This window comes from Xylaria bambusicola, assembly GCF_022495145.1.
Source record: "Xylaria bambusicola strain CBS 139988 unplaced genomic scaffold F5B22scaffold_45, whole genome shotgun sequence".
NCBI lineage: Eukaryota > Fungi > Ascomycota > Sordariomycetes > Xylariales > Xylariaceae > Xylaria > Xylaria bambusicola.
In genome coordinates, this window is record NW_025953598.1 from 273,285 (window position 1) to 300,213 (window position 26,929).

Below are 26,929 nucleotides of genomic sequence, written 5' to 3' on the forward strand. Positions count from 1 at the left end.
TTGTACCGAAGAAAAAGAAAAAGAGGCACACGCATCCCGCTCAAACTACACAAGCGATCCTATAAGACCGCGCCGATGATGGCCTGACACTTGCAGCCTTCAACAATCTCCAGACATGGGATTTCGATGCTGGGAATAACCCCCCTGGGATGCGGGGGGTTGCTGGTCGGATGAGTTCTCCCTTGACACCGCTGGCGAATGGGCGGTGCGGGTTCGTTATCAACGGGAGGGTTGAAGGAAGGATGGAGGTAGAAAGCAGGTAACGACATGGTCAAGGGGGGCCGATCGATACGCGGCATGCAGTTACTGTTGAACACACGCAACCCTCGGAAGGTTAGGCGCTCACTTGGAGATCTATACTACCTACTTAGTAGGCCGTCGCATGCCTGCCTCCGTCGCATGGGATTGCAATCCTAACATGATGATCGACTTCGCGGATGTCTCCCGGCAGCCAGACATGAGGCTCTGCACCCGGGATGGCTACCGCATACGGTCATCACAAGGATGTGCGATCCGTCTGTGTAGTGATAACATATTTGGAGCTGCCACAAGGAGGCGTTACTGTTGATGAGCGCTACCCATCCAAAGCCTGTAAGTTTGTTACTGTACCCACGGCATGTAACCATCCAAAACTTGACAAGGAACCCAACCTGAACCCCCAAGTACACCAGTCGAGTGAGTCTTGGTCACCGCCATAAAAGTCTAATAGTGAGAAAAACATGTCTAAGATGATCAGTCATAATGAGACGTGGCGATTGTCCGATATCCGTAGTTGTAATGACCAGACCGAAGTGACTGATAAGCACCGCTAAGAAGAATGGAAGATAGCCGAACTGGACCAATGCAAGCCCGGTTGAGATATCACAGCTCAGTCGCTCGTTCAGCGATGCGCTTATAAGCCACATCGGACCAAGATGCCCGTATGAAACCAATTTTCAGAAGTACAACGCTCTGAGACAATATTATCCCGATGAAATGTTTGAAAAAGTTTTCGATTCGCTGCCAGTGGCGGTCACCGCCTCTGGGGTGAATCAGCTCGGGAATGTTGAATCTTAAAGGGCGCCCTCAGATTTGTTTAACCTACATTTCATGGTATCCATTTATATTCACGTGAAAAACTGACATGCTGACTAATGTGAATTTGAGCGCGAAATTCATACTTGTTTCCAGACTTTTTTTTTTAAGTCAAGTAGGTGTAATTTGTCATACGCCATTCACAATAATAAGAGCAGTCATTTAAAGTGTTCGAGGTCGAATAACCCTCAAGTTCCTTTACTCAGTTTTAATTTTACCTGGTAGCCTGGAAATACACAGAACTGAGGAGTTGAGTGCGGTGTATTCAATGAGATTTTAATAATGAGTATGGATGTGTTGGGATACAGTGCAATTTCCGTTTAAGATAGACAAGGAAGGAATCGTTTTCTAGTGCTTAATGACAAGGGGATGAAATTCATACAAAACCTAGTAGTTCAAACAGACTCCAATTAGCTATTGTACACTTGAAAAGTTGTTAGAGCTATGTGATTTTAGCTGTTATGTTTTACTTAATATTCTAGAGGGAAATATAGCATACAAATTTCATCTAGTCCAATACCGGACTTATAACAAATTTGTGCTGTGTAGTGTTCCATATAATCGTCGTGAAGCTACATCTGAATGTAAAATATCATGTATATATAACACTTCTGTCGGGAGCTCCCAGATAGTCTTATTGAGACCCTGGGGCAGCATGCGATAGAGAGATAGTCGAGATATTGGCCACGATATTTCCGAGCTTTTCAAAACAAAGGATCGCTATCGATTGCATTGCAGTCGATACTTGAAAAGGTACCAGGCTCATCATTATTTCTGAACCAATACCTCATGTCCCTTGAATACTCCTTCACCCTCCTCTTGTCTTCCGACTAGTATCTGAACATAGCTCCCAGCATGTACTATCGCTAAAGAAGGAGCAAATCGAATCTCAGTGGCGAATGTATGTAGTGGTGAGGGCGGTAGAACAGCAACTGCCTCGACCTGGTGGCGTTGTCTCTATTAATTCCACATAGTAAATGGAGCAAAGAAGCCGCACTGGCCGCGTAGGCTACGGCATGATTGATAGTACACACCAGGTCTCATTTGGATATGTGAAGCCTGCATCCGACTTCATGATCCGCTGAGGTACCTAGGTTGATGGTATGTACATGTCCATGTTACTCTGTCGAGTCTGTTTCATTTGGGTACCCATATATGCATCGAGTCCAAGATCGGAAGCGGGAGGGTTGTGCAGATCTCAGGTATCGTGCCGTGACACGTCGCACATTAGGGCGATCCTATTACTCACATTAATGATACAGGCACCGACAAGAGCTTTGTGTACCGTGAATGTGCCCGCATCTGCTTCCTTCACGCCTTGCTCGCTTAGTCTCAGGTAGTGATAGCTCAGTTCTTCAAGAATCGATCGAGTGCCTACTTGTACTTTACTAGGCTCCGATTGGCAAAGTTCACCTGATCTTTAGGTCTTTCCCCCCTCTCATGCCCTCTGATGGTTAGGCGCCGTTGAGTTTTTTTTCGCGGGGCGGTCAGCCTTCTCGTCTACCCTAGCGCCTCGTGTCGTTTGCAGTGGATACCTGACATGGACATTCCAAATTCTGGGGCAAGTGGATGGTGACGTTGAACGTGCAGAAACGTGGAGGGAAGTCAATCGCAAGGTGTTATGTCTAGCTCATTGACTCAGCGAGACGTCGAAGAATACACAACATAAGCCATGCTCGGATCATATACAAAGGGGGCCAAGTGTAGCACATCTAAGCGGTACGTCTGCATTATGTATGGGAGGTTGAGTTCGGCTATGGGGACCCTTCGCAGCGCCAAGACGTCCGTTATCCTGTACCTATCTAGAGACTGTTGAGAAACTCCTCTACTCCTACACTAAGATGCACTGACTTACCTAGTACAAGAGTAGTATATGCAAACCAAAGTCCATAGGTCAGTTGACCCGTATATCTTGACAGCACGGGGCCGTCAGTTTGTCGTGCCAGGTACTGGTGCTGAGGGCAGAAAATGCGAGTGATGAATGATACCCCGGCATATATTCGTGGGGGAAGACATTGAAGATGTCATAGAGTCACATCGCGCGCTAATGAAGTATCAGAGAGCCTGGTTTCATACTAATTGAGACCTGCGCCAGACATTGCACCTATTCGTGTATAATACATACTTATACATGAAGTATGGGCGTGAGTGGTAGTTGTAACGGCGGGCTGCCATCGGGTTTTGGTGTTGGAGAACTTTGGCTGGGTAGCGGGTTCGGGTCCTCAAGAGACCGTCTGTTATGCCTACAAACACGAAACATGCCTGTCAATACCCGACGACCGATGCGATGCGATCAAATGTGAAATGGCCTCGAGAGCGGAGATAAAAGCATGCAATGACTGAAATCTATATAAGTACGTTATACTCATACCTGGGCCTTTACGATGGGCTGTAGGCCTGTGGTTGGGTGCCACGCGCCTCTCACATGCGTGCCCGATCAGATTGTCGTTGACCATCGGAGGCGGCTCGGTGAGTGGTGAGTGAAGCCCGAACGGATGTAACTCCAGATGATGAGGAGCTGCGTCGCCTAGCTGTTCGTCGTCCATCCAGATACGACCGTTGGTTGCATCGTTTACTCATGACTTTCCATAATAGCCAAGAAATGTGCTCATGGCAATGTCTGATACCTGACCTACCTGACCTGACAAACAACCACCCACAACCACCCCGAAGCACGCACGGAAAGTGATCAACACGAGCAAAGCCGTTGTGCTTATGTATCTCTGGCCCAGCCATAATGCCGAGCTTAAGGTGCTGATGCGGATTTGCCATGCGGCATCTTGACCTGTGGTGGCTCGCCTTCTCGTTTTGTCTTCCAGCTAATCTACGACATAAAACATCTGCAAAGGACGAGCGCTTTGGGGACGCAAGGTCCTTCTCATTGTGGGGGCTGTAGATATATCTCACAGATGAAATATTGGCGGAATTTCCCATGGCCAACAAGGGCTTGAGAAATAGAGGCGACAATCTGTTTCGTGCGGAGCGGTAACCTAAAGAAGCCCTGACGTCAGTTGGCGCTTGCACACAACACTTCGTCGTTACTTTCTAACTTTAGCTTGTTGCGACTTATTTAGGGCACCAGGCTTATTTATACTTACGTACATAATAAGTGGGAGAGGGCAGATAGTAGGTAGATGCATCCCTGTTCTTCGGCCCGAGAGATCCTCGCTCTCGGGACCATCAGGCATCATAGAGTATCTAGGTAGTCCACCAGAAACGGGCCAGTGTACGGTGAAGGTGACCATAATCCACCAGTTTGTCGTCTGAACGCAGCATCGGGACCATCGTCTGGTAATGATGAGAACCCAGGGCAGAAGAGAGGAACCGACGCATACCTGGTGAGGCGGTGTAAAATAAAACTGGCACTCTCAAAACTACGTTTTGCACATATAGAGGTGACAGCTTTTTCTTCCACCGCCTCGCCTGGGTACCAACCTTGCTCGCCATTCTTTACACTACGTTCGGCGATATCGTGGCAAGGTAATGCTGCAACCTGGACAATATAGACTTGTCTTTATGTATGCATTGCTAGGGTCGGGCGCTGAGGTCCGCCAACCGCGACCGAATCAGCTCCTCGCTGTTCTCCCAGCCCGCTGTCACTCTTCGTCCTAGATTAAATCACAATTCCACGCTTGGTCCATCGTCGTCCAGGCATGATACTGTATAGCGACGAACTCAACACGCTGTCTTACGTGGTACTGCAATTCAACCAACGCTTACTCATATACAGCGTCTAGCGGCTTGTCTGTATCGTAACCAGGTGTCAGACGAGCAGACCTCATACCTAGATCTGGATCTGGTTACTCGCTGGTGGCTGGAGGGATGATCCGAGGGGTGATCCGCAAGTCAAAGACACGACCCCCCTCCGGTCTGCCGTACCAGCTATCTATCTACCATACTAGAGAAATAATTATCTCCTAACCTTATGCCTCATGCCGAACATATTCGTTAGCGCCGCTAACCTCCATACATCTGAGATACAGTAGGCTGCCAAGCGCATCTCTGGGGTCGCTACCTACAGCGGGGTCTAATTCACGGCGCATCCCAAGCTCGGGGGTTATTGTATTCATGTTTATACACACAGACATGGTGAAATACGGTGACACCCACAGCCACTGCAGCATGCTAATGCACCAATGGCGATCCCATATGCCCAGCTCGTGCAGAGAGACCGAGATGGAAGCATTTCTTTGCGCGCCCCAGCAAATCATCGTTGTGTGCATACACACACATACGTACAGTCAACAGGCGAGCTTAGGCGGTTCGACTAAGCTGGACCAAGCGAAAGTTACCCCAATTCAGCCTAACCGCTGCACAGAACTGCGTTATGCTGCAAGCATTTTCTTTTCTGAGGAGTACCAAGCCTAAGGAACCACTACTTACTCAGCACGGTGCTTACACTGTCATCTACATAAGTATAGTAGATGGTTGATGGCTCTTCGATCGGTCCTGGAAATGCTCCTCAGAGCTGCCTCCTCAGGCAAGAGTGCAGTGTCAAGAGACATGTCAGTCTGGCCTACAGCCGCGGGGATTCCCTTGCGGTTTACCCGACTATCATAGCTCAAGAAGTTGATGATAGAAAACCTAGGTAGTCAGGGCAGCAGCCACTACATGCTGTTTGAAACCAACGGAGAAATCAAGCCTGACTGACATGTCTCTTGACACTGCACTCTTGAAGTATCTCAGAGTACCTCGCTGCCGCTTACAGGGTCCCCTTCATACGGTATTGGATATACTCACACTACTTAGTATACATGTTTCTGGGGCAGCGGTACTCGGCATGGGTGTTAGAGGTGCCAAGCGCCAACCCCCATGTCCATCCTCTACTTACGTATATACATACTTAAGTAGTATGCATCCAGGTAGGCGTTGGTGAGATAGAGTAGGTACCACCCGGTACCAGGTATACTACGTACCGGTATCCTGGCCCTCGGCCACTACTAAGAGGTATTGTCTAACAGTATGACTGGTTCGTTGTATCAGTCTGCAGGTTTCTGTCCTAGAGACTCTGCTCGTCGCTGGTCCCCTGGCTCTGTTGTGCGGGCGTGGTATGCATTACGGTAGGGGGGATGATAGAGTGCCAATATGACCTGTCATCTTGGGAGTTTCCAGTATCTTGCACGTTTATATCGGGGGTTGGTAGCCCTCTTTCGACGAGTTACCTTATTCGATGATGAGGTAGCTATCAGCTTTGGCAAATGCTCATACCGTACTTGACCATGACTTTCTTCATTCTTCCCGTCTCTCGCTTTTCCTCGCCGCCTGAACTGGCTAGACGGTGAAATGTGGGTGGAGACAACCATCCGCCAGATACCTACCTCACTTCTACCTCTTCCACCCATCCTCATCCTACCCCAAAGCCTATTACTGGCCCTGCCCATCCTGTCCGTACTCTGTCTGATGTTCGACTCCCGCCTATAGGATCTCTCAGAGGTTTTACGTCCCAAGTGGCCCCACGATCCTGTCTTCATATCCAAATAAGACTGAGCTACACTCCGCATCCGCTGCCCCAGCTTGACCCCTCCCTCGCCCAGTTTCCCCTTCTTTGTGATTCGAAGGAACAGCCTATCACTGCAGACTGGTGCGGCCTCCGATTCGCTCACCAGCCTTCCTTTTGTTCTTTTGGCAGCGAGCGCCCATGAGCAGTGTTAATTAGAGAGAATGCGTGGCGGACTTTGATCATGACCTGCTCAGATTGACAATTCCCGATCTCGACTGTTGGAATGGGCTCACAACCCAGAACTATTTGGTGAACAGTACCGCATTTTTGTCGACTCTACTTTAACTTCTTGTCTCTCAAATACATATTATTTGCGGTCGGGGTTTTGCCTAGCGGACGGATATAGCTCAATTATGGACGGCCCGCGTGCTCTGCTTACCAACACCGTTGGACTCCCATGGTCGGAGAGACGTGACCTGGCAGCGAGAGAAAGCTCCCCAATTGCCTTGTCCACAAGTCCGCGATGGACGGACCGCATACCAACGGCTCAAATGAGCGCCGCTCCGTTGTCTCCCATTAGCACGGAGCCAGAGATGCCCTGTGTTGTTGTCGACCCTAGTGCAGCAGTCCCACCTGCTCTCCAGTCCGCTAGTTCATCAGATACGACCTGGGACACCACCTACCAGGACGAGGGACCAGCGCGGAGTGCTAATGGGGATATGAACTGGGATAGCCCAGAGGACGAGTTAACTGTTCCCAAGCTAGAGCCTATGGATGATGATTGTTTCCGAATGGATGACGTTAAAGAAGAGCCCCGCGCGTCAGTTCCTTTATCAGACTGTCCGTCAGCAGCTCCGCCAAAAGTGAAAAGGCCGAGGGGACGGCCACGGAAGCACCCTATAGGAACGCAGCAAGTTAGCAGTAAAATTGCGAAAGGTCGCTCGAAGACTGGCTGTATCACTTGCCGGAGAAGAAAGAAGAAGTGCGACGAAGCAAAACCACGCTGTGAGAGCTATCGTCGACATTTTCCCAAGATCATTCCCTAATACTATGGCAGGCTTGAACTGTGAGAAGAACGCAGTGATTTGCGAGGGCTATCACGAGAAGACGATTTGGAGAGGTGGCCGTGAGAAAAAGACAGGAGGTAAGCTTATACATGAAGACTAATATGGATCCATTACGACATGCTCACCAGGCCGCCAGAGGACGAGAGGAGACAGAGCCTTCCTCAGATTACGCTCCAGCCAATTTTCGAAGGCGTTGAAACCGCCGAAGACCGAATCTTCTTCGGACACTTTATCAATAACCTAAGCGGCGTCCTTACCGTCGAAGGTCAGCATAGAAACGCTTTCAAGGATATGCTGCTTCAAATGGCATTGGAGCATCGCGGTCTCATGCACTCTATCCTTTCGCTAGCAAGTAAACACCTTGACTATGAAACACCCTATGGCAGCAAGCTTCTTAGCTCTAACCCCAAAGTCAACCGTTCGTCTATGATAGCTCGGTCGCATTTCCATCACGATCAAGCCATGCAACTACTGCTACAATGGGGTAAAAGCGGTGAAGAAGTGCCGGACCAGAAAGCTAATCTAGCACCCTACTATGGCCAGATGCTGTGCCTCCTGTTGCAGGCAGCTGCTGAAGGATCCACGGTGAGCGCACATCGAGTACATCTTCGGGCCTACAAGAGCTTGATCCAGGAAAACCCACCGCCAGACGAAGCCTTTACCACATTCATCACCGAGTTATTTCAATATCGCGTTTTCGCAGATGAGCTCATCCTGCAGCCTGACATGCAATCAAAACGTCTGGCTACGGAAGACTGGGAGCCATGGACCGTGATCGAACCTGCGCGATTAATTGGAATTGGCGACAGGCTATTTCACTACCTTGCCAAGATCACAACTATAAAAAACGAAATAAGATCCAACTTGTCCGCCAATACCAACCCGATAGTTACCTCGGAAATGGCGATGCGGGCCCATGATATCAGCGCGGGAATCATGGAATGGGAGCCAACCTGGCCTGCGGGAGACAACCGAAACCGCGTCAGTCAACTCTACAAGCAAATGATGTGGGTGTACCTTTATCGGACTATTTTCCCTCCACCGGCGTCGGCAATCGCAAATACAATGAACAACAACATGGGCGTTGACTCGAGCGTTAGTCCTTATGTGGCCATCAGCAACGTGGCGGATGGTAGCAACGTAATGCCTCTCTCGCCTGCCTCCTCACAGTCCTGCTCTACGACGCGCTCACCTCCTCCCGTTGGTGTTTTTCCTCCAGGATCTGATCGCCGACTATCGAATGGAAGCTTTCAATCAACGCCGATATACCTCGTCGGTGGAGGATCGCCTCCGCCTATCATGCTATTTCCCCCACATTCTGACCCGCGGAGATTGTCTCTTGCTGTTGATGAATGCCTTGGAATACTTGAAGAATTCAAACCGAGCGATCCCGTGCAGACGTTGCTACTGGTTCCATGTCTCGTGCTTGGGTGCGCATCATTTAAGCCTGAACAGCAGGATCGTGTGAGAGATGCAATCCGCATAGTACGTGGTTATACAGGGATGCGTAACTGTGATCGCCTCGCAGAGTTTCTGGAAATAATATGGGAGCTCATGGGTCGGGGCGAGTGGGAAAAGGTTTGGGATTGGCAACGTACAGCAAAGCTGAATAAGCTTGATTTCGCATGTGCTTGAATATGGGCGAAGCTTGCCTTTTGTCGAATCCTTCGACATATCTCTATTGGATTGGCCCCTCTTCCTATTTGGCTGCCTCAATCAAGGCTTGGGAATGGAGGAGTATGGCTTTTTTAGTGGAAGGTCCTTCAATACTTCGTATAACACGCTCAGCCCGAAGGCCATTTCTTCGGGAGTTGGCTCACCACGGCGTATGGTAGCAGGCTATGGCGTTTCAGAACCGGCGCATGAGGTTAGGCAGGGTTGAACACATCATTTATGTCGCTGGGCTACGGTTGCTTTACGACTTATGGAAATGTGCCTAGGGAGGCGTTTCAATCAATCATTTCCTTGCTTATTGGACGTGGACCTTTCTATCTAAATCTCATCGTGACATGTTTCCATGAAGGAGCACGTCCAGAATGCTTATACCCATTTTCTTTTTGCGCTATTTGTCTTAGATATGACGGCCATGAGAAGAACTCTTGATACCAAGGAGCATCACAGGCGAACCACTTTCAAGAACATGTGTCTTGATTTGCAATTTGGAGTATTCGGCGTTTTGGGCGGCTATTCTGCATATTTGGTTATAGTGAACATATTGAGATGTTGAGTCATTAGGGGGCACATCATGGAGACCGCAAATTCAGTTGTGCAGAGGGCGCTTTGAACATATAGGTATATATGCATGCACATGTCCTCCTAGACAATCAAGCACCTAAGCCTCTACTCCTGGAGGTCTATCATTCGAACTACATACCCTGTGAACACGTTCCCTTAGCAGAACTAGCAATCGTGCCAGTTATCAGATATACGTCTATAAGTTCGTATAGCCTGAGTGATAGATGATGACTAGACAACACACTACTTTTGGTATCATAGAGATGCTTTGCTTCAAACACATGTTCACCTCGTATCTTATGGTGGGTAGACAACGGGCCATCCATCTAGGTATCTTACATCAAGCATTCGTTTGCTGACTCCATGAGGGCTCGGAGCGTGCCCAGTCGAAGGTATTCAACAAATCGAAATCGAAGTCAACCTGCGTCGTGAAGCCCAAGTCGTATACTGCACCGGGAGCGCTCTCGTATCCTGGCGGCGAGGCATTAAGTGCCTGGTCTAGAACATGCTTGATAATGGTTTTGCACTTAGAACACTGATCACTAAAAAGACCCTAAAGGTAAGTATATTGAGCTTGTAGTGGAGATGGAAGAGATATAATACCCGTTAGGTGCTGTCGGCTTAACCCAGTCCAGAAACCCGACGAGAAGGCTTAGCTTCTGGATCAGACTCGACCTTGTGATTCTGGAGTCGTTGTGTAAAGTAGGCTTTAGCAGCTCCTGGCATAGGATACCGCCTGCAGGAACGCCAAAGGCGATGACCTTGAGATGTGTTACGAGTCAGCCAAATAGTGGATGCGACAAGGGGTTCGCATCACTTACGAGCCATTCGCAGTCATTGCGTAGTGGGAGGAGCGTGTCTTGATGTGTCCAGAATGGCAAAGTATAGGTAATCATGTCGAAGCTGATAGACAGAATGTCACTTTGAGAGTGGCCGTGCTTGAGCAACAGCCGTTCGATGAAGAACATATTTAGGAGGTGCTCTAGTCGCATCAAGAGCTTCCAATACAAAATGTTCACATCGTGCTTTTGATCGTCTAAATCGGAATCGCGGTATTCCATGAAGGGCGGAAAATCCTCAATTGTGCGCAATTCTCGAGCCTTCACGTCCCTTGTTCATGATATTGTTAGCTGTTAAAGTAATTGAATAATAAGGGGGTGTATGACTATCAGCCGTTACGCACAGAAGCTCGTCAACCGTCACTTGCTGCTTGGTATGGAGGGCAAAATGCATGAGCTCCTCGCGGAGCATTGAAAGCTTGGCTCTCGCGCGCAGAAAAGAGACCGAAAATCTGCTCTCACGCTTGTTCCATCCCAGGTTATTAATATCAGCCTTCGCTTCGTCAAGAGAAATGCCCTTGACGCCATAAAGGGTAGAGTTGCCAATGTCAAGTGGAAGCGGCGTCGTATTATAGTTTTGCGTCATTAGAAGCGGCCGCCCTGTCAATGATACCATCGTCACTAATCACACAACCGGGTCAGCAATTAGATCATGTATGCAGCAAGAGGCGAAGCAGAGCCCCGACTGTATGCACGAGCAGTGAGCTCTAAGCCGGGTCAAGGTGCTGAAGGGTGGTGGCCCATAGGAGGAGACGAACTGTGTACGTTGTACTGTAATACTTCAGGTTAGTAACTATCATGTCGAGCTCGGCTGCGATTTTCGGCATAACTCTGGTCCGGGGTTGAGAATTTACTCTCAGGATATCATAATATGAATGGCATTGATTTTGGAATCACCTACTATCGAATAGTATATCCTCCGTTTGATTTCTGTCATGAAGTTGGGTTGGTAATCCGGTGTGTCCGGCAGTACGTGGTAGCCTAAGAAAGTCAGGAGCGTGATGACTTCTCCAAGGAACAACCAGGAGCGTCGGCCTGCTGTATAGTTAGCAGCACGCACATCCAATGTGCATAGAAAAACAAGCACGAACTCATATCGCCATTAAGAACAGTCTCCATTACGAGCCGTTTATGGGTAAGAAACAATAGCATCGAGTTAGCAGGGGAGAATTCGTTGCACAGCTCGAGACAAAAGTCGACACACTGCTTCGTGATCTGGCTCGGTCGACCGTACTCGTCATGATTCGGGTTTTTCACTATGGTGATGGAATTAACGCTGAAGTCCCAAAACCCAAAAATCAACCCCAATGCCTCCCAGCGCGTCTTAGAGCCGGAGAATTGTGCGATCCATTGGCTAGGCGAGATGTCCTCGTCGTCCGAGAACGGGAGCGCAGTGTTCCTGCAGAGAATGATGGCTAGCTCTTCGAGAGACTTATCATTCCTGTTGGGTCCGAAATATTCCCCGAAAGTTTCGTAAAAATCGGTTAAAACGCGGTCGAGGAAATAGTAATACCACTACAGCAATATTTGTCAGTTATCGCGCTTGCAACGTGACGTACGTGTTCCAGATCCAAGATCCAAGACATGATATCTGGAACATGTCCGAATTGCAGACACCTGATGTCGCCGGAATGCGATGCGATTGACTCCGACGGCTACTTACAGCTTCGCATGGGCTGCCGCGTAGATAGAACTTCCCACGCGAGGGTTCAGGCACTTGTCGCAGTACATATAAGCAAGCTTCGCGGGCGCGAGTACTCAGAGTAAACCCATCTGGTACAGAAGTCTCCGGATTCAAGTCTTCAGATTCAGGAGGAGTTGCGTGAGAGCCCTTGAGCCTGCTGAGACTATTCTGCGTCTCCTCAAAGACAGCTGAGAAACTGGTGAAGCCAAGATAACCTGATGCCATCTGCCTAGCGGACAGCCCTTCGGGGCTGCGAATTTCAGTCGTTTCCGAGACATTGGTGGTTGAAGGCAGATAGATGACAGACGGAGTCGAACCCGTGGGAGAAGGAGGCGGTCTACGAGGCGCAGATGAGGTTCTCGAGTTGCCTGACACCAGGTAGACACAGTCATTACCTTGACTCCTCTTCCTACATCGGTTGCAGACTGGTTGACTATGATCGCACGCTACTTTGCGCTTGCGACAAGGCTACGTAATCGTGTCAGCGCAAGTTCAGCGCCAAGCCGAAGAAGCATCTTACTTCACAGGCTTGCGGTCGGCCGTTGGGTCGACGGAGTAGTGAGCTTGCCGGGGGCTGCATTTTCCAGCACCTAACTACATTCCTACACTCCTGTGAGAGTGGTACTGGCGCCGCGTGAGGCTATCGGCACCGCTATGGAGTTGTTCCACAGCAAGTTTGTTGGCCAAGTCACTATGGGTAAGATATATTTTACACAGCGGCCTGGAAATTAGTCAGACTGGTTTTTAAAAAGGATGGTTAGTAGCCTGTGGAATTTCGCTCATGGTTAAGATTCCTAAAACGGTAATACTGTTACCTAGTTAGAATTCTAAAGGCGATAGTAGGCAACGTGGTTAAGAATACAGGTATGTAGGTAAAAGCATGGGTTTTTGATTAGTTAAGAAAATAGCGACGAAGATGACTAAGAAAGAAATATGATGGATTAATCAGCGAAATCAAAATACTGGTTAAGTATCTATTCTAACGACATCTTCCAGTCTATATACCTCCTTCGGCCCAAAACACTTCAGGATCACCTACTTATTTAGACACCATTCATGTAACCGCTAACCTGATCTGGAAATAATAGTATGCTCAACATCCTCTATAAAAATCGGTCTGGCGCGCTACGGTGTGATTGGTGTAGCTCTTCATCTTACCAGCGTCCGGTTTATCTGGGCTGTAACTCGGTATGACTCCCATGGTCAACGGCATACCACCCAAGCATACTCAATTGACGTGATCTATAATGCATTAGAACATTAGTCATTAATTGAATGCGTCACAGCTTGCCGATGAAAACTATTGGTGATACGGGCGCAAGTCTGGCAGGAGAGGTAGGCCTTTTATGTGCGGAGTTCGGCTTCGGAGCTCGGCTTCGGCTTGGCTCCTAGGTGGCTGCCTTAGGAACATGGTTGCTAGTCACATTGCATCAGGCACCTAGCTCTCGGCTTGAAGTCAGATCCAAGCCACGCCGTTGTGGCCGCAGCAGGGCGTCAGGCTCGGCAGGTTGGATGAGAGTCATCTGAAAGAAATATAGTCATTAGTTATATATATAAATGATGCTGTTTCCATGCAGTACCTACTTGCCTTTTCAGATAGACACCACCCATCTTTGCTCACGAAACACCATTATTTCAGTCAAACTCCAACAACTCACAACTATTACACCCAATAACGTTTTTCTCGGCCTGTATTCGAGTTGCTATTACGACAAAGGACCTTGTTGATACCTCATAATTCCTAATATCATGGCTACTTCACATTCACAATCCCGACGACACTCTGCTGCAACAGACCTAACATTGACTGAGAGCAAGTCCGATTTCGCTAACCCAATGGATGACCACGTGGGGAAAGAGAAATATCTCGACGATGGTGCGTACCGAGAAGCAGACCAAGTCTCAGCCGCACTCTAGAAGCTAGCGCTAACTGATACTTCCGCATTTGTTCATAGCAGACGAGAAAACGCTATCCGATCTAACATTGGCGGACGGCTCGTCGACTCACTCGAACACAAAGCTGTCAAAAACCATGAAGCAGCTAAAATCCAAATTGAAGCCAAAGGGGGGGAAACCGAAGGCGAAGTCTTCGATCCCGCCGAACTATTATCCCAATACCTTACAAACATTCGAGGCGCTAGCAGGTACGTTAGCTCTTAGTCTTCTCGAGGTTAATAACACTAAGCTTATTTTCATATAGCTTCACGAATGTAAAATGATATACACTATCCTCCAAGTCCTGGCTAGCAAAGGCCGGGAGCCAGATAGTGGCTTTGGGTTTATTGGAAGACAAAGACAGTAATCTGGCTGCGGACTGATTTCCTTTTTCTGTTCTCTATTTATTTATTTAATTTTATTGAGAGATACATCGACCTAGAAGGCAAAATGTTGGGGGAAAATAATGACGATGCGGCGTAATAGGAGCTTGGAAGAAATGGGATAGATGGGAATGCTCCCTCATGCAAATGGAACACATAACATGACGATTGACTCATAATATACGCTTGAATGACCAATACCTTGTCTTTGCACCATGCAACCCCATCATATATGATTCATTGCTGGAGGGGGCCCTAGCCGCTTCAATCTCATGGTTTATTTTTTGCACATCTTTCGGCAATGATATCTGATGCCCCTCAATTCCAATACATATACGCACATACGAGCCATGTTTTGTGCATTGTCGACAATCGGAGCAGGTGGGGGCGGAAACCATATGGCTATAAGACTATTGGTTGGACGTAGTCTTGTGCGTCTCACTCCTAACACCAACTCAGCCATTCCAAGCTGGCATCAGTAGCCCAACAAGATTGATCGCAAGAAACTTCTAGTTGTAATAGTGGTCACCAGGGATTCCTCGTCTTGACTAGATAATTGCAGCAACAGTATTAGACAGCCGAGATTAGACTTTCAGTACTCAAAGTTGCACTCGCGCTTTATGTGGTAATATTCCGAGGCTTGCTTACTTCTTAGGCGACAGCTTATGACTCCCTCTGACTGCATCATTGGTGATCCGCTCTCCTACCACCGTGGGGAGGCCTCCTCCGTTTTGAACTCGATGCCTGATGGTTCGAAAAAGGCAGACACGTATTATTTGCCTCGTTGTGTAGCAGGGTGGCGATGCTTTATTGGACATCTGCGGCATGCCCCGGTTTTGAAGTATAACGAAAGGTTATTGTGCAAAGATCCTAGGTTAACGATGGTAGTCTATTCTGTTATACAAAAGAATTCGTTTGTTCTAGCTCCCTGACTATTTCGGCTCAAGACAATCAACAGATAGAGGAGAACCATATACGAGGCCCCATCATTATGCTCACAGTGGCGCAGCGTGGATAGGTTGACGCCTAGTCAAGAGCATATTGTACCGTGAGATGCTTTGGTTCGGGGTTCTTTGAGTGGCGCTGAAGAGGGAGCATGCGCCTTGACAAACCAATAGTATTTATATTCTCGGTCACAGCTGTGCCAGATATCTAGAGTTAGTTACACGCATGGAGGCCTGCAATATACCATCCAGATTCTTGTAATGTAATTTATTTTGGCTGTTATCTTTATCACAACTGCTATACGCACCCGTGGCTGAACCTACAGATCGTCTATGGCTAAGGGTGTATGCCTTATAACAGCCCCTTCACGCCATATATGAAACTATGAGGTTATACAGAATTTGCTGGTATGAGATACCTTTAGGCTTAAAGAAGTGTAATATAAACACACGGTATAAAGGTGTCTACTAACTAGTTATAGCGGAGTAATAGTTCTGTCTCTTTCTTATATGCACATACGTAGGTGTGAGGCCTGCAAACAGATATGCATTGCTGCTGGAGTCCTAAAGTGGGCTCGGTTTCAACTCGCCCAACTAAATCTTATCAAGGACCCTTAAGTGAACCCCACATATGGGTCATCTCGTCGTCAATACGAACAAGAGATTTTCAGATGAATTCGCAATGCAAGACTGCCTCTGATGACCCTCACTGCACGGGATGCGTGTGAAAAGCACACGAAAGCTGCTAATCTTCGTTTGGGCGGTTGATTGACCTTTTCTCTCTTTCCTGTAGCCGCCCCCAAATCCTCGACCTACGCCGAAAAGGGGATCCTCGATCCTGGGAGACTCCCCCCGTGTTTTTTGCCATGTTGTCACTCGCTTCGACACACAGCAGATGGCTTGCTACTGTTGCTACTTTGTATATTTTCCTCCAGCCAAGTCTTGCAGCCTACGTTCAGTTCAAAGACTGCTATAATGCGCTCCCCGCCGACAGCGTTTCCAGCCAGCCGCGACCATCACTCGAGTCGTTTAGAGTCGAGTTGCATCAATGGAACAATGCCACGCAAATTGGCATGCAAATCCTAGGTCGGTTTGCAGGAGAGGGGATATGTGACTCTGTTCCTACGACGCCGTATCTGACGCTCGATGTGGCCTCTGTAATCGGCACAAGGGTCTACAATGGGGACGTGACAAATGTGACTTGTAGCCCAAATGCCCACTCTACCACCCAGAAAGAATCGCTTGTTAGCTACAACTTTGGCAACGCCATCGACCGCATGCATCCGCTCGGGGCCTTTGAGCTTGGCGTCCGCCTCCTCGGGGCGGATCACAAGCCCTTTACCTGCCTGGAAGCGCATGTCACACCCGAGATTGGTCCCAATGCGACAGCCATCGCGCGATGGATCCCGGCCGGCATCCTCGCCCTTGTTATCGCTACTGCGGGCCTCAAGTCGCTGTCGCAGCTGTCGTCGAGTCTTGACGACGACCAATCTGGCCCTTTCTTCCGCGAAGTCGGCAGGTCACATCTCACGCACATCGCGGACTGTCTTTCTTACATTCAATTCATCTTCTTCTCCGGCGCGCTTAGCCTCAGCTACCCCGGCTTCTTTCAGCCTGTCGTCAGTCATAGCAGCTGGTCCACTCTAATGACCTCGCGGGGTCCTGCTTCTCCGCTTCCCTTTTATCATGGTATCAAGGATGGAATATACGAGGTCAATGGAACGTTTGGGGGGACCGACGGCTTAGAGCTCATGACACAGGTTATCGGCGCACCCGTTACCATACAGACGTGGATGAACGTGATCACTTACACCGCTTTGATCTTTACCCTTCTTTTCATCATTATCCAGGTCGGGAAGCGGCTCGATCACACCCGAGACTGGTTCGCTCCGCCGCCAACCCCCGAGGCACAGGCCGCGCAGACCCTCCAAGGCCTGAAGCATACTGCCTCGACCGCCTTTCGCGCATTGATCAGCTACTTCCTTTTACCTGTCGTCGCGTGGACGACTTACCAGCTGGGACACGCCCAGATCTTTCCGTACTATTATACGACTATCTCGGCTGTGGTGCTAGCCGTCTTGATTGCCACATGCTGGTGGAGTGCATCCCAATTTAGCCCCAGACACATGGGCTACCTCATCCTTGACAGCTCCAAGGAGTACCAGACTCTTACGTCCATGTCCCGATCCCAAGATTTGCTCAGCATTGCGATGTTCGGCCTCTCCTTTGCACGAGGTGCGGCTATTGGTGGTCTCCAGATAGCTGGCCTGCCTCAGCTGACTTCCCTTCTTGGCTGCGAGATCATCCAAGTTATGCTGATCTGTCTCGTCCGTACTCCAGCAGCAATTCTCTCCGTTAGCGGGTTGACCACCGTCGCTCGTCTTCTTATCACGCTACTCTCTGTTCCGTTTCTCCCATATGTGACTGGGCTGGAAACGAAAAGCATTTTCGGCTATATTATTCTAGTTCTACATGGCGCTGTTCTGGTATTCGGTTTCGTTTGTCCCTCTTTGTACACCATCGCTAAGCTAGGCGCTTCGACCTTACGCATATCTGACTCTGATACTCTGGGATCATCCCCGGAAGAGCCACAGGTAGGGCATTGCTTTCAACAATTTATTAAACCCTTATTTACTGATATGTACCGCTCTAGGTCTACTCCCTTCGTCGACTCCGCCAACGGCCCAACACTGTCACCAATCTCTCTCTACCCACATTGCCGCACCTGGTAGTATTACAGCCGGCCCAGCCCGAACGGGGCCGGTTCCCGAGCGCTTCGTCCTCTACCAGCCCTAGTTGCCCGGATAGCCTAGCATTAGAGGACAAAAGCCGGTACTATCGCCGCCCGAGATCCCGTCGTTCTTCCACCGATATTCGGTTGCAGGTCTCTGTCTCCCCTCCCATTCCAGAGGACATGATACCCACTCTGCACCACGAACGCGCCAGCTCGCTCTCTTCTTCGGAACAAACCAGCGAAACCAGCTCCGCCGACGCTTCTGATGCAGTGAGCTGGGCCGAGCCAGCACGGTTTGCTAATGTTGGCGTGGACTACTCAGTGCGCGAGGTGGACTTGTACTACAAGCGGGCGAAGCAAGGTGACGAGGAGGAGCAGCCGCTCGAGCCAGAGCTAACGCCCAGGTCGTCAATTTCAACACTAAATCCACGGCGGAAAGTGTCAGATATGTGGAAAGAGTGGGCTACTAGGTCGGTAAAGGGTAATGGTAATGATAAAAAAAGCTTCGTGGTTGTTCGACCGCCGAGGACGAATTCTTCGCCAACGAGTTCATTTTCTACATCCACCACCGTTATTGCATCGTCGTCCTCATCGGCTCTAGACTCGTAATTAGAAGTCTCTTATGCGCGGTCCTTTATAGACAATAAATAATCATGTATTTTTCCAATTATATGATAGACGTAAATATTTCATGTACATTTCATGTCCACATTTCATCATTCACGGTGCGAGATTTGGCTAGATACTATTGAACGCTAATGTCTCGGGTCCGTACTGATATATCCAAACTACTGACAACCCGGTTCTTACTGGAGAGGGGCTGGGGGGACTATAATAATAACCTTTAATCTTGGAGGCTTCTATACTAGAACTATAATGTTTATATGCAAAATGTGACGATTTTAAGGCTGCTTTGATAAGCCAAATACGAGATGTGCGGGAGAAAATTTCATTGCTGTACGAAGTCCAAAAGGTCAGGAGTGGAGGCATTCGGGCTCCTTCTGGCGATATACACACTCAATCTCTGTCTCCGGATCCCTGTATATAGCTCTGGCCTAGGCATGAAGACTTTAGACCTTAGTGTAACAACAAATGTCATACAGTAGTCCCGTGGTTGTGCTTCTCACAGCAAAGGCCGTACCAGTCGCATCCAGTATCTAATTCACTTACGAAGGTCAAAAGGGAATCTGGCGGCCAAAGACCTGGCAGACCTAGCAGATTATTATATTTTGAATAGTTCAAATTCCGAGTCTCGATTTTTCTCTCTCAGTATACCGAGAGAGTATTTGAAGGCTCTCCTCCCTATCTTGTCTCAAATGTCTAAAGCCACAATGCGATAATTGATTGATGAGACAGTTAGTACTTCACAAGGAAAAAAACTTGAAATCACCGTCAAGGGTGTCAAGGGTTTGCTTTTGGCGTACCTGAAATCAGTGTCCATCACAAGTTCATTGATATACAAAGCTTTTCACCTGGCCGGAGAGGTGCGTTGGAACTCACTCCGGCTTGACGACCAGTTGTATTCATCTCTGGATCCAGTTCGACATATCATTTTCTAGATATCAGGAAATAACTTACATTCTTTAGAATGAGAATCAACTTACCAGTGAGAGACTACCACAATACCGCTGCGCACTTCAAGTGATTGTGGTCGCCATTCGCAAACACGAGACCATTCAAGTAGCTAGCCACAGTCTGGATAGCAGTATAGCAAAGGGGCAATTGAATCTACTTAGTATCGCGCGAATGTATAAACTCTGAGGTGCCCGCCATCAGTAAGAAGTCGGTTTTCTGAGTTCTCCTGCGACATGATTCCTCATGATAGAGAAGAGACATGTTATAAGTACTATGGCCGAGGGAAGCACCTAATGACTCGCAGCAATTCAGATCCTCTACTGAAATGGCTTTTAGAGTCATGTTTTTCACCAGTTCTTGTATGCTGTCAAAATTGGGAAGGTAATCGTGTCCGTCTTCAGTGACCAGAAATGGATTCGTATTAGTTCACTCCCTTCCATCACAAAACTGAGAGGTTAAGACGTTGAAATTCGTGTTATAGGCGATGTGGACAAAAGATGCACATATAGCATGTATATCACGATAATAGAGAGGCTATTGTCGATGAAAATTCGGGTGCGACTAATTTTTTGGATAGTAGCGATTGACGTGTGTGTGGCAGGAAAATAAGGCTGTGAGTCTCCCAAGTCGCGTTCTTGTGTGTAGCAAAGTTAATGACCGGGTAGTGAGCGCATACCCGAAGGGTCAGTGACCTGAGCATGGGCAATCTAGAGGAGCAGATTGCCATACCACAAAAGTGCGAAAACCTGCCCGTTAGGCATAATCCAAAGGATGATAGGGCGTGTGAGCAAGAGATGGCAGCAAGGAGGAATCAGAGCTGTCAAGATCCTGTCATTCTGGTCTTCATACAGCAAATCCAGTCCCGAGATGCCATGGCAAATTAGCGATCCAGACGCGCTCTTCCGTGTTGCTTACAAATACCACCCTTAATTACATTTAGTCGCTTTATGGTAGGTCCCAGTTGTCGGCACTGAGAGACATTCTGGAATTCTGGGTCCAAACGTGTCCGGCGTATTTCCCATGCGAATTCGTATCCTGAAATTGAGAGCCACGCGGCGTTTCGGGGTTACCGCGCCGATTGCGGCATAACTGTCGACGCAGCACCGCCCCCAAGCTGCCTAGTCCCATGTTCTGACCACTTTCGAACTTGATCGCTCGCTCGCGCGCTCTTGCAGTCTGCTAGGTCTGATATATCTAACAGAAGTGGATATCCTGATCACATATGTAGTTGAGCAAACTGTACTGTACAGTTCATAAACGCCAGGGCTTTAGGCTTGGGGCAAACCCCTGTTGTGATGTCGAGTTTGGCCATATCCGAGATGTCCAAATAAACCAATAATGCTAACATGGTAATCGATATGTCATCTCGGAAGTTGGTCATGTGCGCGTAGCAGCACAGAATGTGATGAAAACTAAGAGAGATTGTCGATGGTTCTCCCGACGTAGCATCTGACTCAGTCGACGCAGAAAATTTTCGAGGGTGAGAAGGCCTGGCGCAGTGGTGGAGAGAACCTTGCTAAGCCACATTAGAGGTAAATGGGAAGAGGTTGATGCTTATTACTTAAACATTACTCGACGGATTGAAATTTTTTCATGAGCAGAGGGACCCAGGATTACCAGATTTGGCCGATTGTGAAGATATTTTGAAAGAGCATGCAGGGGGGGTCAGGATCATGACACACTATTACACAAGCATTGCTCGATTCTATCGAGCAATCGTTTGTCGATAACAAGTCCAGACACCGCCCAGACCAACCACGGCCCAAGACTAATCTAAGACAACTCCCCACCGCTATTCCGAGTGTTTGTTCTGGGTACGCTAGATAGATAGTCTGAAAGGTTCGTAATGGAGCCGACCCGCAGTTGACTTGACAGCCGAGGATCGTCCCGTTTAACCCATGTGTTTTGGCCGTTTCTTGATCGCAAAAGGACATCACGCCCACCGACTATGCTCACCCGATGGACGTAGGGTGATCGGTTTGAAGGGGAACTAGTTTCTAAGTTGTGTTGATATATGTAGTTGAAGAACTGCGGTCTGGCAAAACGCAGGTGACGTGGCGGGGTCGTATGCTTATCATATTTAGTCGGTAGATAGCGTGTAGCTACTAAGATAGTCGGCGTTTAAGTACGTGATGTCAGTCAGTCATCGGTGAGCTCCGATTCCTGATTAGTATAGTCACCTACCCACAATGGGCTCGTTGGTTTGAGGTAACCTACTTCTAGTGGGCGGCTTGTACCTACCCAAATTGGAGTAGAAATCCCTACAGATAGGTATACTTACATGAATATAGATGTATGCTAAAGTCTGTACGGAGATGGACAGCCAAGGGGAAGATTACCCCTTCATAAGCTGAGTAGTATGTAGGTAAGTTGTGCCGCAAGTCGACTGTGTCGAATATCGTAAATAGCATTGAATCGTGTACGTGAGGTAAGGACGAATACAGCATCATATCATACCGTACCCAGAGACTGTGTATGCCTCTATCATTTCTATGTGCGTATCCCAAATTCTATATTCGGAAGCTCTTGGTATGCAGGTCATCTGTTCATGTGGAGATAAGGTGGCACGGCGCAGATAGGAAGCACCACTTTTAGGCGTTTGATAGATAAAGAGATCCAGGGCATTGCGTCGCCATCAGCTGGATCGGCGCGACGACCAATCGAGTGGCAATGATAACAGGCCGTTGCAAATCCAGGGTCCTCGGTCGTCCCTCGCTTTGCGCTAACTACTGCCGGTGCCCCATGAGCCATGATCATGATAGCGGTAATGATTATACTTAATAATGATATCGAGACTGACTGAGCGACGAGTGATGATCATACAGGACCTAGACTGTCCAGACTCGCATGGGTCTGGCCTTACAGCCGGCACCGACTCCAGATTTCGGCAAGCCGTAAACCGCAAATTGGAGACCTTACTCACTCTCCCTCTCTCTCTCACCCACCTCACCTCACCTCAGATCTAACCTAAATGTCCACCTTGCTGTCTGCCACCTATGTCATGTCTTATCCCGCTTGTACTGACCTTCTTATCTTGTGTTCCGTCCCATTTTCGACCGCATCTAGTGACAATCAACTTGTGCGCCTTTCCGATTGGCCCCCCGACTTTCTGTGCTGGTAACACTGCTCTCTCCTTGCCGTGACTTGTTTACCACGGTATCCTTGCTCAGCACGCTCTCCTGTCTCCGTCTCCCTTCTCTTGCCTCTACTTTTTTGTGTCTTGTCTCCATCACAAGGCCCAGCCCTTACCCATCATGTATTACTCCCTCGGCTACCCATTAACCCCCACAACTCCAGCCCGTAGCCACGGTCGTAGTCGTAGTGTCGTAATATAAAACCCGCCTAGTTATCTGATCCGGCTTTCATCATGGCCTTGTCCGATAAGCCGAAGCCTTTAAATTCTTACCACCCCCAGACTGGGCTTCTTTGTCACTCCTGTCTCTTATCTTCTTTGTCTCTATCCCCTTTACGGCCCCCTTCAGGCTTCTCCTCTAATTCCGGCTTATCACTTATCACTCACCAAGCTTCAACAACACGCTATCGCCCTCCCATTGTCTTGTTATACTATCCGCCCACACGATAAGCTGATCACCTAACCCTTGTCGACCACTATCTCTACTCTTTTCTTTGTCCTCTCGGCTCGTTTCCCGGAAGGCTCCCGCGGTCCGATTGTGTAGTGTGTACTGCGTACTGTGTAAATGTCCGTCCCGGCCATGTCCAGCCCAGAACCGCTCACAGTCCTCGTTTCGACGAGGGCGATACTGACGTTGCCAGATGACAGCTTACTGCTGACACCTGCCTCTATATCCATCTCCCCTACCTCCGGGAAGATAGTAGCTGTCGTGGCGACTGTCCTCCCTAAGACTGCGTTCCCTTCTACTACAACATATATCGACTATGGCTCGAAGCTGCTGATTCCCGGCCTGGTGGATGCCCACGTGCATCTCAATGAGCCGGGTCGCACAGAATGGGAAGGATTCAACACTGGCACACGAGCAGCAGCATCGGGGGGTGTGACCACTGTTGTCGATATGCCCTTGAACGCCATCCCACCTACCACAACCTTGGCAGGGTTCAATGAAAAGCTAGCGGCCAGTCGGGACCAATGCTGGGTGGATGTGGGTTTCTATGGAGGTGTCATACCTGGCAATGCAGATGAGCTACTGCCATTAGTGGAAGCCGGTGTTCGTGGTTTCAAAGGGTTCCTGATTGAGTCTGGTGTAAGTGCTGCAAAACATGAATGACGTTCTGGAATGCTAATGGCCTGTTGTAGGTGGAAGAATTTCCTGCCATATCATCAGCTGACATTGAATTGGCAATGAACACATTGAACGGTACACCAACAACCCTGATGTTCCATGCCGAGATGATTCCACCTATCACAGACTCTGTGGGCGATGCTGTTCAAAGCTCCGAACCACCACTAGCACCGAAGGGCACTTTGAAAGAATATCAGACGTTCCTCGAGTCTCGTCCGCCATCCTTTGAGACTTATGCAATCGAGGAGATTATCGCTCTCTCCCATCTCGCCACCAACCTCCACCTACATATCGTGCACTTGTCTGCTACCCAAGCCATACCAATTCTCAAAGAGGCACGCAAGAGGGGTGTTAACATCACTGCCGAGACGTGCTTCCACTACCTAGGGCTAGCTGCCGAAGGTGTTGAGGATGGTGATTGCCGGTACAAGTGTTGTCCCCCAATTCGGGAGCAACTGAACCAAGACGGCCTTTGGGAAGAACTACAGGCCGAAGACTCGTGTATCAAGACTGTTGTGTCGGATCATTCACCTTGCACACCTGAGCTCAAGCTCCTGCCACCCCACCTCCAAACGATGAGTACCCGTCCTGGTATACACCACTCCGACTCCGGTGTCGACATGCGCGCCGACTCGGACCTTGCTCCAAAGATTCCCACCGGTCCAGGCGAAGGTGACTTCTTCGCCGCCTGGGGCGGTATATCCTCCGTCGGTCTCGGGTTGCCCATCCTTCACTCATCGGCCAAAAAGCGAGCGGCAGCGGGTTCCAAATCAGCACCCACAATCGTCGATATTGTACGACTGTGCTCGCAGGCCACTGCCAAACAAGTCGGGCTATCGCACCGCAAGGGCGCACTCAAGGTAGGCATGGATGCCGACATCTGCGTTTTCGATGACACGGAAGAATGGGTCCTACAATCGGGCGGCATGCACTGGAAGAACCGTTGCTCGCCGTGGGAGGGCCACGACTTCACAGGCCGGGTGAAGGAGACCTGGTTGAGAGGCCAGAAAATTTTCGAGCATGGTGGCGCCAATGCTGGCTTCGTCGGCATGAAGCCCTTTGGCGAGGCAATCGTCGAGAAACGCGTTGCCTAATCCACCATTCTCTCTGCCGAATCAGTAAGCAATGATTAAAATAGACATCCTCGAAGTTGATAAGGGAAGGTTGACAGGAATTGAGTTTAGAGGCGGGGAGGCTTTGGGGAAGGGATGAGGAGAAGAGCCCCAAGCTCCTCCGCATGAAATGATGTGATACCAAGCGCATGGAACGTGCATTTTTATGGCGTAATGATTACGAGAAACATAGCATTTATAACATAGAGCTTTTATTTAATTCTTGATAGCCATGCATCAACCAGTATGATTTTGATGATTCCATTCCTAAGTGATTCATTCTATAATGAGTGTCAAGCTCACCATCTTAGAGCACGAGCACCCACATGCATATAAATGTAGATCATCAAGCTCGACCAATTCGAATTGATTGAGACTATGGTGCGATGGAGTATAACCAAGGCTTCCAGTCTAACAATACAGCAATTTTGGGGAATATATCTCGAAACATAGACATTGTTGCATGGCTGCAAGCAACAAGAAGCCGACCATGAATGTTGTACAAATCGCGCCTTTGGTTCACCTTGGCCCAGACCATAGCGACGCCTTACGCGAACTCATAGGAAGGAGACTGATCGCGCATGCGATTGCGCAAGAAAGAGAATGCCAGCGAATGCTTCAATATCGCTGCATGGCTCATCTGAGTAATACTCAAGGCAAACACAACGGGAACGGAGCATCGTCTTGCTCGTGCAACTGTTGCTTAGCAAGATCCTGGCTGGGTGCTTCACCGGCTTCAGTGAAGAGATATACCGCCAAGACTTCTACGGTTAAATGTGATCGATTTTCTCGCTGTGGATATTAAACATTGACGTTTATTATATTATATGCTATCTCCAATCCACCATACTGTATCACCTACTAATGAAGTGATATTTGACATGAGATGCATGGAAATTTATATACAGTCAAAAGCTAGAAGCCTCCCCTCTCCTCTCCCCCACCATAACAGCCCCGCACTCCACGGCATATGTAACAATACTCGTGCGCTTATCAAAACAGCATCGGGATAAAAAGGGAAAAGGAAAAGAATCAAGCACCTCACACAACGCCCCAAAGGGGTTGAAAGAATGGCGGTGTAAATGGACACTGTATTCCAAGGGACAGATGTGGAAAAAGGCAAAAGGTAGTGATGAGAAGGGGATTCGAACCCCTGCGGATTGCTCCAGTAGAATACGACACTGCTGTGCAGCGCAAGACAAGCTTGAGTCTACCACCTTAACCACTCGGTCATCTCACCCTGGACATGTAGTAATATCCATGTTGCTTGATTTGACGGCACAAATTTTCAGTCTATGAATGTGACAAAGCATAGAGCAAATCTTTGATTCAAAAAACGGTCGACTGATACCCAGTGACAAACAGAACATGATTCAGCCATATGTTCTTAAGTATAACCATACAAGGAACTACAGAAGACTTTACCCAAGTGTCCAAGACGCTAGAGGTGTGAATAAGAAATAAGACAAGAATTATGCCACGCTTGATATCATGTCACCTATGGGCCATGGCAGTCAAAGCACGGAAGGACACTCAGCTTATAATATATTATATCACGTTCTTGCTAAATCCCTTAGATATCATGTCAAAAGCGACCATTATCTCGAAACCAACATACCATCGTAGACATGATAACGCAAGAGATGAT

The 26,929-nt window shown here is 48.6% G+C and overlaps 6 protein-coding genes and 1 non-coding gene across 7 annotated transcripts; 4 read left to right on the top strand and 3 right to left on the bottom strand.

Annotated features, from left to right (window-relative positions):
• Positions 1 to 861: 861 nt before the first annotated feature.
• F5B22DRAFT_649700 (uncharacterized protein) lies at positions 862 to 1,125 on the bottom strand (the record flags this gene model as incomplete). The annotated part of the gene is made up of 2 exons (XM_047979214.1): positions 862 to 1,021; positions 1,085 to 1,125. 2 exons carry the CDS (start codon positions 1,123 to 1,125, stop codon positions 862 to 864), a joined length of 201 nt encoding a protein of 66 aa, XP_047827771.1.
• Positions 1,126 to 7,107: 5,982 nt separating this feature from the next.
• On the top strand, positions 7,108 to 9,216 carry F5B22DRAFT_638510 (fungal-specific transcription factor domain-containing protein; the record flags this gene model as incomplete). Its single annotated transcript, XM_047977596.1, has 3 exons — positions 7,108 to 7,519; positions 7,572 to 7,658; positions 7,718 to 9,216. The coding sequence occupies 3 exons, from the start codon at positions 7,108 to 7,110 to the stop codon at positions 9,214 to 9,216; spliced, it is 1,998 nt and encodes a 665-aa protein (XP_047827772.1).
• An 884-nt stretch (positions 9,217 to 10,100) lies between these two features.
• On the bottom strand, positions 10,101 to 12,919 carry F5B22DRAFT_658920 (uncharacterized protein; the record flags this gene model as incomplete). Its single annotated transcript, XM_047980157.1, has 9 exons — positions 10,101 to 10,358; positions 10,420 to 10,577; positions 10,638 to 10,926; positions 11,000 to 11,276; positions 11,414 to 11,426; positions 11,557 to 11,690; positions 11,747 to 12,170; positions 12,319 to 12,807; positions 12,860 to 12,919. The coding sequence occupies 9 exons, from the start codon at positions 12,917 to 12,919 to the stop codon at positions 10,157 to 10,159; spliced, it is 2,046 nt and encodes a 681-aa protein (XP_047827773.1). The 3' UTR covers positions 10,101 to 10,156.
• Positions 12,920 to 13,671: 752 nt separating this feature from the next.
• F5B22DRAFT_619706 (uncharacterized protein) lies at positions 13,672 to 14,937 on the top strand. Its single transcript, XM_047975790.1, has 3 exons — positions 13,672 to 14,215; positions 14,298 to 14,483; positions 14,540 to 14,937. The coding sequence occupies exons 1-3, from the start codon at positions 14,089 to 14,091 to the stop codon at positions 14,551 to 14,553; spliced, it is 327 nt and encodes a 108-aa protein (XP_047827774.1). The 5' UTR covers positions 13,672 to 14,088; the 3' UTR covers positions 14,554 to 14,937.
• Positions 14,938 to 16,343: 1,406 nt separating this feature from the next.
• On the top strand, positions 16,344 to 19,009 carry F5B22DRAFT_385346 (uncharacterized protein). Its single transcript, XM_047971321.1, has 2 exons — positions 16,344 to 18,195; positions 18,255 to 19,009. The coding sequence occupies exons 1-2, from the start codon at positions 16,468 to 16,470 to the stop codon at positions 18,942 to 18,944; spliced, it is 2,418 nt and encodes an 805-aa protein (XP_047827775.1). The 5' UTR covers positions 16,344 to 16,467; the 3' UTR covers positions 18,945 to 19,009.
• Positions 19,010 to 23,321: 4,312 nt separating this feature from the next.
• Positions 23,322 to 25,553, top strand: F5B22DRAFT_658925 (allantoinase). Its single transcript, XM_047980158.1, has 2 exons — positions 23,322 to 24,130; positions 24,184 to 25,553. The coding sequence occupies exons 1-2, from the start codon at positions 23,609 to 23,611 to the stop codon at positions 25,261 to 25,263; spliced, it is 1,602 nt and encodes a 533-aa protein (XP_047827776.1). The 5' UTR covers positions 23,322 to 23,608; the 3' UTR covers positions 25,264 to 25,553.
• An 858-nt stretch (positions 25,554 to 26,411) lies between these two features.
• F5B22DRAFT_t153 lies at positions 26,412 to 26,521 on the bottom strand. Its single transcript has one exon. It is a non-coding gene; the product is annotated as a tRNA-Leu (tRNA).
• Between the last annotated feature and the right edge of the window lie 408 nt (positions 26,522 to 26,929).

Coding starts and splice junctions, on each gene's coding strand:
- F5B22DRAFT_619706 (XM_047975790.1), top strand. CDS start 14,089: ATGGCTACTTCACATTCACAATCCCGACGACACTCTGCTGCAACAGAC. Junction 14,216..14,297: donor AGAGAAATATCTCGACGATG/GTGCGTACCGAG, acceptor TGTTCATAGCAG/ACGAGAAAACGCTATCCGAT.
- F5B22DRAFT_385346 (XM_047971321.1), top strand. CDS start 16,468: ATGTTGTCACTCGCTTCGACACACAGCAGATGGCTTGCTACTGTTGCT. Junction 18,196..18,254: donor CATCCCCGGAAGAGCCACAG/GTAGGGCATTGC, acceptor GTACCGCTCTAG/GTCTACTCCCTTCGTCGACT.
- F5B22DRAFT_658925 (XM_047980158.1), top strand. CDS start 23,609: ATGTCCGTCCCGGCCATGTCCAGCCCAGAACCGCTCACAGTCCTCGTT. Junction 24,131..24,183: donor GGTTCCTGATTGAGTCTGGT/GTAAGTGCTGCA, acceptor GGCCTGTTGTAG/GTGGAAGAATTTCCTGCCAT.